Here is a 13,412-nt window from a genome sequence, read left to right as displayed (position 1 = left end):
CGCTGCAGACGACTTGCAGCACCATTTACAGAATGGGACTTTTGGCGGGCTCAGCAGGGCAGAGACAGCCTGGACAATTCCTATTGGCTTTTGAAAGCCAGTAGAATTAGACTCTATTCAAGAGAGTCTATTCTATTGGCTTTCAAAAGCCAATAGAATAAAAGGGAGTAGCACAGCTAAGGAAAAAGGGGGGGGGAATGGCGGACTGCGTTGTTTGGCGACCCCTGTGAATTGGTCATTCGACCCCAAATGGGGTCCTGACCCACAGGTTGAGAACCACTGCTGTAGCTGAAACTATTTACAAGAGAAAATGAGCCTTGGTATTTAAAAAAGAATTGTAGTATAGTGGAATAGTCTCTGATTAGGACAAAATAATCCATTTGATTTGGATCGTGAAATTGTTAAGTCTGGATTTTTTTAAAAGAAATGACCATGATATTTGGAAAAGGTGCTACCAGATTTAGTGCCAACATAAACTAATATAGCTCTATTCATATGATATAGAGCAAGGGTCCCCAATCTGTGGGCTGCAGCCCATTACTGGGCTGTGGCCTATTCACAACTGGACTGCATGAGTGATGGGCCAGTGCACATATGCGCACAGCCTCTTTCACATGAGTGGCAGGCACCAGCGCTCGCAGCCCCACTTGGCTTCTATTCTCTGTGCCAACAGCTTTTCCAAATGCACAAAAGGCTTCAGGGAGCGATCTCACGCTGCTTCAGGCTTACGTCCCTTTGCAAAAGTTTTGATATGGAGAAGCCTGAAGAAGTCAAGATTGCACCCCAAAAGCTTCTTTTCTTTCTTGCTGAATGGAGCTGTGTGCGCCAGCCCACTGCTTGCATGGCCCACTTCCCCTCTTCCCTCCCCAGCCAGGCTACTAGCCACAAAGGTTGGGGACTGCTATGTGTTTTGCTTTTTGTTACATTTTGAGAATTAATTGCAGGTAGTTAATGAAATAGAAGTGAACTTCTGGAGTATGCCAGAGAAAGGGAACTTGGATCATGAAGATCCATGTTCCCTTTCTCCATTCCAGCACAATTATTCCCTTCTGCATATAGAGGGGAGGTGAACCAACAGGCTTGGCCAGAGAAAGGGAGCTTGGATCCTGAGGATCCATCTTTCTTTCTCCAGCACAACACAGCAGCCCTATTTTGCAAATGGAGGGGAGGAGAAGATCTGGGATAGGCCAGGGAAGTTAAACTTGGATCTTTGGGATTTGAGCTTCCTTTCTCCAGCCCAATGCAGAAGTTCCCTTCCCACATGTAGAGGAGCTGTCTGCCCTCCTTTGGCAGACAGCTCTTTTACTCTGCTTAACAACTTACATGTTGGACAAGTCAAACTGAAAAAAATAGCTGCACAATGTACAATTTACATATTATATAATTGTTCAACTGCATCAGCTTATATTAACCCTGCTTCATGGGTCCTCCAGCTGAAGAAAAAACTTAATGATTTGTTCCCCTTTGCATATGCCATTTTCTAATGGAATGTAGTGGTAGAAATAGTAGTATTTTAAGTAAGATGTGATACAACTTTTATAGCCGGGGTGTCAAACTCGCAACATCACGTGACGTGTTGCAACGTACAGTGACTTTTTTGCCATTGCTGGCAATAGGGTGGGCACGGTTTTGCTATGATGCATCTGGCCTGTGGGCTGGCAGTTTGACACCCTGATTTATAGCATGTGAGCTCAAGCTAATTATGCATTAAATTAGCAAATTTCCCTTCTAATCTCACATGAACAGGCTAGGTATGTTACAGGTTTCACCTAGTACAGTGATGGCAAAACTTTTAGAGACCTAGTGCCCAAACTGCAACAAAAACCCCACTTATTTATCATCGGGTGCCGGATGGGCGTGGCCCAGTGGGTGGGTGTGACCATTGGGTGGGCATGGCTGCAGTGGTCATGGCAGACAGTGGGTGTGGCTGGGGTGGGTGTGGCTACCTCGATGTTGCTTGTGGGGAGGGATACCTGTGGGGGTCAGGTACATTCTGAAGCTCCACAGCCTGCTGCGAATACCAAGCCAGCCCTTCAGCAGCAGGCAGAGTAGGGGAGGGGGGATCCGGTATACCAATTCCTTACTGGCTTGTTCCGCGGCATTATGACTCCCAGTCCTGTGCCATTTCTCTTTCACTATCCACCGCCGCCGCGTGCAAGGAAACAAGGAAGGGGTTTTTTTGGGGGGGGAAAAGGTCAATCAATCAATTCCAACTTCTCGTGAAAGATCGAGAATTTGGAATTGATTGATTGACCTTTTTTTCCCCCAAAAAACTTTCCTTTGTTTCCTTGCACGCTTCAGCACCCTCACTCCCCCAGCCTCTGGTGCTCCACCTGCTGCTTTGGTCGGCCTGCCAGCCCCCACCTCAACGTCCTGCCCACCGCCACCTAGCATAGCCGCCCCAGGGTTACAGGGGCTGGCATGGGAAGGGCACATGCCCCATCCTCCCGCCACCATGCAGGGTAAGGTTGCTGCTCCTGCCCCCGCCCAGATGCCCTCACCTCCCCCAAGCGTATTTTTTACTAACCTGCCTTTCAGCTGCATTCTGTTTCTCCGTTTGCTTCTCAGCCTTTGCCGCATGTTTGTGGGACTATCGGTAAAAAAAAAAGTAAAAAAAAAGTTCCATCAGACTTTCTAACTTCTCATGAGATCTCGTGAGAAGTTAGAAAGTCTGATGGAACTTTTGTTTTTTACCGATAGTCCCACAAACATGCGGTGAAGGCTGAGAAGCAAACGGAGAAACAGAATGCAGCTGAAAGGTAGGTTAGTAAAAAAAACGCTTGGGGTAGGCGAGAGCATCTGGGTGGGGGCAGGCCTGGTAATCTTACCCTGCGCGTCTTTGGCAGGTGTCTGGCAGGGGGAGGGAAGCAACTGGTCTACCACTATGCTAGCGCCGCCACGTTGCTTCTCTAACCTATGCACAGGCCCCACCCCATCCGTCGCATGGAGTGCCCTGCTCCTGCTGCTTCCCCCACCCCCAGGCGGCACCTTCTTTCCAGCTATGATGCATCACTTCCTCCACCGTTGTGTGGGACTAAAAATAAAGCTCAATCAATCAATTCCAACTTTGCGAGATCTTTTTTCCCCCGCCAGAAGTTGAAATTGATTGATTGATTGAACCTCTTTTTTTGCACATGGCGGCAGAGGCCTAAAGCAAAAAGGTTTTATAAAACCCAGCTTAAAAAGCCACTTGCTGGGGAGATTTTGATGCAGGTTGCTCATGGGATGGGACTTAAGGCCTTGGACTGGGGCAATGGCGTGCATGCCCACAGGGAAGGCTCTGCATGCCACCTGTGGCACACATGCCATAGGTTCACCACCACGGACCTAGTACAGTATATACTTTGGAAGCAATTGTATACTTTTATATATTCCAGGGCTCCTTGTTCTATAGAAAAGGACAACTGGTTCTAGAACAGTTCTGGCTCAGATTAATCTGTGATAGAAAAGTTCCAGTAGAACTACTTTAATAGAGAAGCAAAATGTTCCTCCGGGTCTTTTCTGACTCAAAAGGATCATTTATTTCCCTTCCTTCCGTTTACTCATATCCTTCTGCTCTTCCTCTTCTTTCTGTGGACTATTATTACTTGCAACATCCTCTTTTTGATAATACTTGTTTGCCAGAATAGCACTGTTGTATATTCCTTAACTTTTGCATTAATTAGAAGTTCAAATACTTGAGATAAATATTCCAAAAATGCCGAGTTTCTGTAGAAATAAAAAGGTGGCTTTTCCCCCTAATACCTTTGTCATGCTAAACCTGAATGTAGAAAAAAATCTTTATGTGGAAAAAAGAATTATGTTAAGATGGATTCAGAAGATGGATGTTGAATATTATATATATATATAATATATATATGTGAATTTTAAAGAAACCTTAAGGAAATAATAAATATTTCTGTATGAGAGATATGCAGAGATATTCAGGCAGAAAGAGAGAAAGTAAGTTTGGGCATAAATCTATTACATAAAAATAAAAAACGTATCAGTTTCAGTCGTTTGTCAGAGTCTTCTTGAGTGTCTTACCATTTAGATAAAAATGCCATTCTAAGCACTTAGCTCAATTCCAATTCCAATTCCAAGTAATGGTAAGGTATTGTAATTGTAAACTAGCCCATCATATTTTTTGTTTTGATTTTGTTTTAGCAACAAAGTGAAATGGGTGAAAAGCATTTCAGAAAATTAGATCAATTCATTAAATGATCTACCCCCACACTCTTGAACCAGCACACTGAGATGCATATACTCCTTCCTTCCTTCCTTCCTTCCTTCCTTCCTTCCTTCCTTCCTTCCTTCCTTCCTTTCCTTTCCTTCCTTCCTTCCTTCCTTCCTTTCCTTCCTTCTCTCTCTCTCTCTCTCCCCTTCCCTTCCCTTCCCTTCCCTTTCTTCCCTTCCTTTTTTTTCTGCAATTTTCTTGAGTGAATGCAAGGGCTTTAAAATCAGGGGGTTTCCGGTTTTCAGAGATTTGAGGGCTAGAATTATTTTGTATTCAACTCAGCCACCTGGTGGCCAAGACCAAAATAATTACTAAGATCACAGGAAACTGTAGTTTTATCAGTATTGAAAACAATTGTTTAAGTCCAATTTATTAGTGGAAAAGCCTCACTGAACACCATGATAAAAGTCTGCAGTTAGAATTTTCAGTAATTTCTTTCTCCCTTGAAGCTAAAGGCTTCTGATTCCCTCATAGCAAAAAGAGAAATGTTCCTCGTATACAATATGCCACTATTTTGTATCTCAATTTGTCAGAACCCTTAAATATTTAAAATCCTTAATATTGTATGGTTTAGCTTGTACAAAACTTTTCTTCAGAATTTGGACTTCAGGTCAATAATTTTTATTGATCCCATGGCTGGTTTTGATAATAACATCATTCTGTTCCCCTTGCAGATTATCTAAAGAACCTTTTAGAAGATTCAGCTGACTTCAAAGATACTCAGGGTAATTAATTTATTAGTTGGCGGTTAACTGAATGGGGAAATCCACTTTTTTATGTATTGTAATATATGATATTTGGCTAATAATATAATCATGGAAAGGGATGGGATCCTAAGCTCTGTATGGTGTGTCCTGTTCTTGGGTATTGACTTCCTCTTTTATGTAGCTGTTTGGAATTGAAATCCATTTTGTAAATAAAGGCTTATTCTACAATTAAAATACCTTTTCCATAAAAGAGAGGTCATTTTTGCATCCATTTCATCTATTCTTTTTTTTAAAAAACAACAACAACAACACAAGCCTGTGTTTGTGTTTAGCTTTTCATACAATTACTACTTACTGAAATAAAAATCTTTGCAGAATCAAGGAATGTGAAATCTTCTGAGATCAGGAATAGGTTTATCAGTATAACTCACTGCAGAGTTTCCAAAACAAATAAACTTTGCTTTTAGTTGAAAAAGGTGTTCTGGTAATTGCCTAGAAAGCAATCCTAAAAGAAATCCTAAAGCTATATAAATAGATGGTTTAATTTTTGTCAAGCAGCTGGGAAGATTTCTGTATCCCTTTGGGCAACCAAAGTAAGAGTTTGGAACTTTCCCTTCTAACATGATGCTATCATTGGATTGTGGTATAACATAAGAGGGGAGAAAAGATAACTTTTTGGGTTGTGCACAGTCTAAAAAGGATTCTAAAGAAATGCCTGAGACCAGAGGTCCCCAATCCTTTCGGCACTGGGGATCGGTTATGTGGAGAGGGGTTTTTCCGTGGACAGGAGGGGGCGTGGTTTTGTGTGCTGCCTATATCCTGCAGATGGGGTTTTGCTTGTTTGTGCAGCCCAATTGCTGGCATGTCACGGACCAGGACCGGTCCACGGATCTGGGGTTTCGGACCCTTGCCTTAGACTTCACTTAAAGACAGGCTCTCTCTACTATTCTTTCAAGGAGTTTGATTTTCTAGATTTTCATGTTTGAAAATGACTGGGCTCCATAATGAATAGCAGAGAAATGCTGTGCCCAGCTTGGTATCCTCCCAGATGTGTAAGGAGTTTAAATGATTTAAATAAACTCTGGAAGAGAACACCTAAGTGTTTCCATATATGTAGTGTTTGAACTTAAGCATATAGCTGGTTTTATACTGATTGTAACTGCAGGTATTTAGAGAAATTCATAGGTCTCCAGGGCAAGCTAAAAACATTTGCTGAAATATATTTATTAAATATTTCATTTTATTCTTTCTAAAATTATACCGTCCAATGCTAAGATTTTTGGTAGATATAAAATACTATATAAAACAGCATAAGGCAATCCAGCAGTCTCACTTAATACAATTAAATTCCAGATTACAGTGAAAGAACCAACTGCCTCCTAGCACCGCTTAGGTTAAGAAAGCCTAAGGAGGGCCAAGTGCACCCTTGGGCGCAGTATGCTGCATTGTATAGGGCAATCCATTGAGAAACCCCTTTTCTGATACTGCTTCCGTTTTATTGCATGCCTGGATGAAATCTTGAGCAGATACACTCTGGAAGTCCTACATGATGGGCAGGCTCCAGCTGCATCAGGCATTGCCATATGCATTCAGATTTAAAACCCAGTATTTTAATTGGGCCTAGAAGTTAATTTGTAATGGGTTCAGCAACTCTATGTGGGTGATATTCTGCCAAATCTGACTTCCCTTGTTAGTAGTCTGGTTACCGATTTTCTACCATTTGTCACCTTTGAATCATTTTCATAGACGGCCACGGATATACCATTCTGCAGTAATTAAGTTCATGAGCTACCGACACTAAGGTTTTCTTGATAGGTTTAGAGGTCCTTAACAAGCTTATTATGTCTTAATAAAAAGGGTACCAATTTTCTGTAAGGAAATTTCTTCCAGTTAGAATAATCTCTTTCCGATACATTTCACGGAGTGCCCATATAGGAGAGTTAGAATGTAGATATTGAATACATAATAAAGAAATATAGAATATATGAGAATAATTCTATCTTTTTTTTAAGATGCTCTTGCTGTTGTCATAGAAGTGGCCAATCATGCAAATGACATTATGAAACAGGGGGTAAGTGGTGTTCCAGTTGTGAAAATATAGATAAAATTTTAAAATGGCAGGTACCATTTTTTGCTATAATAAATTTGAATTATAGCTTTGTCACAAAGTTCAAAGTTATACAAATGAAATATCATATTTTAATATGCTGTTGATAATTTATTTCTACTGAAACATATTTAAGCCACTGAAATATATGTAAGCATTGCTGTTTATTTATTGATTAATTTTGTTTGCCACCAGTCTTGCTGCAAAGCAACTCTAGGCGGCTTATAACATTAAAACAAAACCATAAACATACATATAAATGTATAAAATCACATTAAAATTAAAATAAATTATGAATGTTTAAATTAGTATTTTTTAAAGTTCTTAAAATATGCTATGGTTGCATTGTATTTTTAATACGTATAGCCACAAGAATTGTTTAAAAAGATAGAATATATTTTGTAGATATTATTAAATATATATAATATTATAGATATTATCATGTTTAAAAAATGTGCTATCTCCAGTTGTTGCAAAAAGGAATGGTAAGGTTGAAAGGATATTATTAGCTGATTGCATGTGAGCAATTTCTGACATCTATATCATGTGAGTTATTTTGGATTATTATTAAATGCTGAACTCCCAACAACTCTGGGCAGTTCATAAATAAAAGAATACAGTAGTGAACAAAAATAAAATAACAAAAGATGTTGAAAACTATACAGTAACATTTCTACTTTCACCTTCTAGGATAATTTTCAGAAGCTCATGCAAATACAATACAGGTTAACTGGTCATCATGAGATTGTGCAGCCTGGGAGGGTAAGTTCATTTAGGTATCTCAAAACTATAGATTGAAGTCTTTCCCTTCACTCCCTTTGCAGGTTAACAGCTCTGAAAGGAAAAAAAAACCTCTATAATTATTCATCTCTAGCTGGGATGTTAACTTTTGTTCCTTTTGAAAAGTAAGAGAGGTACTACCATTACAAGAGACAAGACAAAGCAAAGTATGATGTCACAAGTACAGTCTACTGCAGGGGTAGTCAACCTTGGCTCTTTTATGACTCGTGGACTTCAATTCCCAGAATTCCTGAGCCAGCTTAGCTGGCTCAGGAATTCTGGGAGTTGAAGTCCACGAGTCATAAAAGAGCCAAGGCTGACTACCCCTGGTCTACTGTTTCATAGTGCTTGTTAGTGCTCCATGGAGGTCTATATAGACTGACTCAGCCTTGTCTTTTTCTAGCTTCTGTATTCCTCTCCTCCCATGGAAAAATTGCTTACCAGTCCCATAAACTTTGCCTATTTTTTAAGGTCTTCTGTGGCCTTCTTTACTTGCTAGAAGGGTCATACACATACTCTCAGTGACCCGGCTCTAAGATGTAACTGCTAAGAGAGACTGAAGGTGGATCGAGGACAAAAGCGGTATTTTTTTCCACCAGAAAATGCAATAGTATCTCCTACAGAAACATTCTGTGTTGCACAAGGAGCCTGAAGGAACTCTTGAGATCCTCAAGGTCTGATCTCCTTGCAGGAAAGCCATCATAGGACTGCCCTCTCCCATCAGAGAATGTACCTCTGTGGCTATTTATACTGTTGCTATAAGAGACACCTGTTGTGTCTACTACAGTTCCCTTTGGGGGGGGTTATACAGACAGTAAGGCCCTCCACTTCAAAAATCCAGATCCAAAATACATTCAAAGATACCAATATTGCTCTGAAAGCACAGGCTTTTTCATTGATCTTGGAACAGCTTTTTAAAGAATCTTCAAAAATTCTAAAAAAAGGTTGGGTGGAGCCATTGTCAACACAATCAAAGATTTGATAGAATAGGTAACAATTTTCAAATAGGGCTCCATGTAGTAGTCCCAAAGTTTCCAATCACAGGAGCCCATGCATAAGCTCCCTAAAATACTGCAAGCAAAAGTAAGTGGCTACCTTTCTATTCCCACATGAAAGCTAAATCAATAGAATTTTCCTGCAACTTCCTCATCAAGGGTCCAAACAACTTCCTTTCTTCTGCACCCAATGTCTAATGCTTTTCCTAAACTTGACTCCTTTTGTTTTCTAGAGAAGAAAATGACAGAGTAAATTATTCACAAAATTCAATATTTTTAAAAAAATAAGTCATGAAAAAATCTTCAATTTTTTTTTTTCTGGGCTTGAAAAAAGCAACACACAATGTTCTACCCAACTGCAAACACTGGCTTTTTTCTGGTCAAAAAGAACCAATCATTGCATGGAAAGTAAGGCTTGTTACTTTTTGTGTAAGAAGCAACATTACTATTTTGCTGCAGAGGTAGGTCAGAAGGAAAGGATATTCACAAGGGCGTATCAAAGAGTCTGGAGTTTAGTATATTACTACTAGATAGGAGATTTATATGATCTTGGCTGATTTTCTGTATATATTTGTTGACCAGGTTTTTTTGAAAGAAGGAACATTGATGAAACTGTCCCGAAAAGTAATGCAGCCAAGAATGTTTTTTTTGGTAAGATGAACACCCTAATGCTAAAGTAATTTTTAATGGAGAACTAAATACCAACAGCTAGCAATTTCAGCTAATGGTTTTGAATAATTTACATTGCAATTTGTGCTACTGTTTTTCTTTTATTGTGGCTTCATTAATATTCCATAAGTGAATTACAGTAAACATTCTTCCATAGTTGGTGGTCTTCATGGTCTTTTTATTTTTGAGAAAGATTCCCCTCAAAGTTCAAACAAACAACTCACTTCTTGGGATGTGAAAATTACTTTTTATCTATAACATATTTGAATTGTACTTGGTATAAGATTAAGTACAATTCAGATATGTATTTCATAATCACATAATTCTTTTAATAATATGTTAAATATCTGACTTAAGATGCAACCTCCAACTTAAGATGCAAAAAAATTGCCATATATAATGAATGCAGAAAGCTGGAGTATGTTTCAACAATGAGCTGATTAGGTTCATACATTTCACTAAGCCGTAAATCATTTACCAACAATACTGACTGAATGTGCATAGCTGGCTTAGCTGAAACCAAACAAAATGAAATCATAGCTTGTTGTGATTTATGAACCAATCATATTGATTTGCAGAAAAAACAAAGATTCTAGTTACAATACAACAGATTCCATATTGGTGCAATTTATTTCCTGGGCCAGCTTAAAGACCAGCAAGTAATGTAGGATTTCATAGAACTTTTTTTGTGGCATAGAAGGATCACCTAGTGACCTGCTTTCTATCTCTGTTCTGCTTAAGACTGGAATAACCAAAGTCCACTCGCTTTGGACTAGCCATGATAGTTTCTGCTCTTTTAATATAGACATATATAGGTAACGTAAATGCTTGCCTGACTTCATGAGTCTGTTCCTGATTATGGATGCCTTTCATCCTCTTTTTTGCCAGTTAAATGGTTTTGATCTTTGCTAATTTTTAATAAATAAACATCAACTGGATTTTTCCAGCTGTTTTGTATATTCTGTCTGCTTGCTCAGATATGGAAGTAGGAATTGACTGGAGTGTGTTGTTGGCTGCAAACTAAACTGGAAATGATCCATAGGAGGAATATAATTGAGGTGTATGGAAGCCAGCATGACATGGAAAAAGTAAACAGGGAAGATTTTCTTTCTCTCAAAACAGTAGGACATGCTTCATCCAGTGAAGCTAATTAGAAGCTTTAAGACAGACAGAAGAAATAGTGTCTTCACACAGCATGTAATTAACTTGAGCAATTCATTCCTATAAGAAGTAGGAGTGACTGCTAGCTTGAATAGCTTTAAAAGAACAATTAGATATATTTGTAGAGGTAGGTCTATTAGTTTTGAAGCTTAGTGTGACTTTTGTATTTTGGGGCAAAATACCTCCCCAGTTGCAGGGGAAAATTAGCAATGGAGGGGATATGTTTGTTACTCAAGAATGTGTTGCAAGATTTGCATTGTTTCATACAAAGCAAATAATTTAAGTGGATTTTGCAAAAGGCTATTTCCACTGCTTTCTCCAATATATTGCTGTAAAAATCCAGAAGATGACTTTGAGGTACAAATATATTTGAAGCAACTGAGACAAATGCTTCTCTAATTAGAAGGAGGGGAGGTAACACATATTTTGGGTTTCCAAGATTCTGTTGTTATAACTAATTTCAATAAAGTAATAATTCTAATTTTCTTGTGGAGTATGTATTTCCTGTTCGGGTCTGTTCTAAAGAATTGACAGGTACTCATTAATATTAATGTTTTTATGTTTATCAGTGCAATTTTTGTATCTTTCATAAATATAGAAATTAATAAAATCTGAATTTTACTCTTGAAAAATGGGCCAGGAAAAGCCCTAAGGAAGAAGACAAATGTCATGTCTATTCACAACATTCTGCTATATGCCCATTAAGATGGGGATGAAGTAGACCAGACATGTCAAACACAAGGCCCAGGGGCCGGATGCGGCCTGCAAAGTGGTTTCATGTGGCCTGTGAAGCCATCCTGGAAACAGTGAGGGAACGGCCCCCACTGCCTTGGCCCTGGCTCAGGCCAGCCGGGAGCCAATGTACAATTTTGTGGTGGCCATCTATGCTGAAACGCATTCAGTCTTAGCTCCATAAGCCCCCCCCCCGCATGGCCTGAGAGGAACAGTGAGGCTCCTCCAGTGGACCATCCCTTGCCACCTGCCCTGGTCCCACTCCCTTCTGCCAGAAACCCTCAGATCTATCCCACTCCTGCCCAGGCCTCACAGGCACCTTGACGCGGATGATGTAGAGCTGGCCATATCCACCCAGTAGGCCACATCCACTCCATCCATGCCCATCCAGTAGGCTGCACCCACCCTGGCCACACCCACCCGGCCCCCTGAGGGCAACCGCAATGAAATTGAGTTTGACACCCCTGAGGTAGACCTTCAACACCAGACTTGTATAGTTGTAAGTTGATATGTAAGTGTATCAGCTACATTAAAAAAAAATAATTTACTTTGCAGTTTAATGACACCCTGTTGTATACAACTCCTCTGCAGTCTGGAATGTATAAACTCAACAACATGCTATCGCTGGCTGGAATGAAAGTGAGTGATTATTATTATTATTTGTAAAGTAGCTTGTCTTATAAAGCATAGTTTGAACGTGTACCAAAATTACAGTCTGAAATTTCTGTTTGAGAAATCAGTTGCTCTGAACATTCTGCCAAATGTAGGTAGCTGTTAGCTGTCTCGTTTTCAGAAAAGGTTGGTAGTAATAAAAAAGCAGTGCGGGAAACAGCAGAGATGGCAAGTTCTTTCCACAGCTTGCTAGATTTTATAGCTGTATGTTAGACTGTTGCCAGTTCTATAATTTGAGCCAGTTCACATCATACAGCCTTATCAGGTCTCACTAACAAATAAGCACCATGCTCCAGCTTATTTCAGGAGAACTCATCTGCTGGCTGTTCCAAAGGTAGGCATGTTCTATGACTGACCTTGTATATGGCCTATTGGCTTATTTTTTTCATTTTTTTTTAAGTCAGTTCTAGTTCATGGTTTTGTTTCTATAGCATCTTAGGCTTGACCATTTGCAAATGTTGCCAGCAGATACAATCAGAACAGTGGCACAAATTAATTAGTGAACCATAGCATGACTAGTCCTGCCATGCAAACCAGCTTTATAAGTGAGGTTGTATATCATTCTTTCATTTGTTTAATTTTTCAGCATGACAAGTGATAGAACATTTCTCTTTTTATACTGTCTACTATCTTGTCAGGTTAAGAAGCCAATCCATGAAGCTTATCAAAATGAACTGAACATAGAAAGTGTAGAACGATCCTTCATCCTCTCAGCAAAGTAAGTGTTGCAAAAACAAACAAACAAAACCAACCCAATAGTTGGTTGGCCTCATAAAGTCAAAGGAAAATCTACTTAGTGATGTTTTATGAAAGAAGTTGCTTAACTAGTGTGTGTATTTAACCCCAACAGTTCTGCTACAGAGAGAGATGAATGGTTAGAAACTATCTCTCGGTCAATTGAAGAATACACCAAAAAAAGAATCACTTTTAACCCTGCTAAAAGTCTAGAAGAGGTAGGCTTTCTTTCTAGAAGGGGTACATTTTTAATGTGAAATTATAAACCGTGAAACCATGTCATGCTCAACACTCAGGAGGCCTTATAATTCTTTCTGTATATTGGGACCCAAGAGAAGGATGAGCAATCAATTGCTGGGTATATTCTAACTTTGCATTTCCTGTACTGTAGTTGTAGTGAATGCTCTTAATACGTGTTGCTTTGAATTTTAGTTTTATAATATTCAAGAGGGCCTTCTTTACCTTGCTGAGAATGTTTATCATTCAGATAAAAAAATGATTTCCCATTCCAATATACGTTAAAATCTAAAATGGTGTCCCAAGCACCATAGCTTTAAAAAAGAAATTGTTCTGATATTGATAATGAGCCTGTAATATATAGTTTTCTACATGAAAAATAGAAAAAAAAATTTAATCCT

General features: G+C 39.2%; 1 protein-coding gene across 2 annotated transcripts in view; it reads left to right on the top strand.

Moving 5' to 3' along the window:
- FGD6 (FYVE, RhoGEF and PH domain containing 6) overlaps positions 1-13,412 on the top strand; it is a 72,474-nt gene that overhangs the window by 45,768 nt on the left and 13,294 nt on the right. For both annotated transcript variants that reach the window (XM_039358123.1, XM_039358122.1), the window contains exons 9-15: positions 4,891-4,941; positions 6,936-6,994; positions 7,721-7,792; positions 9,388-9,456; positions 11,923-12,006; positions 12,678-12,757; positions 12,890-12,992. In XM_039358123.1, coding sequence (XP_039214057.1) covers positions 4,891-4,941; positions 6,936-6,994; positions 7,721-7,792; positions 9,388-9,456; positions 11,923-12,006; positions 12,678-12,757; positions 12,890-12,992 — 518 coding nt within the window. The remainder of the gene's footprint in view (positions 1-4,890; positions 4,942-6,935; positions 6,995-7,720; positions 7,793-9,387; positions 9,457-11,922; positions 12,007-12,677; positions 12,758-12,889; positions 12,993-13,412) is intronic.

Source organism: Crotalus tigris, unplaced genomic scaffold (genome assembly GCF_016545835.1).
Source record: "Crotalus tigris isolate CLP2741 ecotype Arizona unplaced genomic scaffold, ASM1654583v1 scf7180000019004.2909048, whole genome shotgun sequence".
In the NCBI taxonomy this organism is placed as follows: domain Eukaryota; kingdom Metazoa; phylum Chordata; class Lepidosauria; order Squamata; family Viperidae; genus Crotalus; species Crotalus tigris.
Note: the sequence above shows the minus strand (reverse complement) of the source record. Positions and strands in the feature narration are given on the sequence as shown.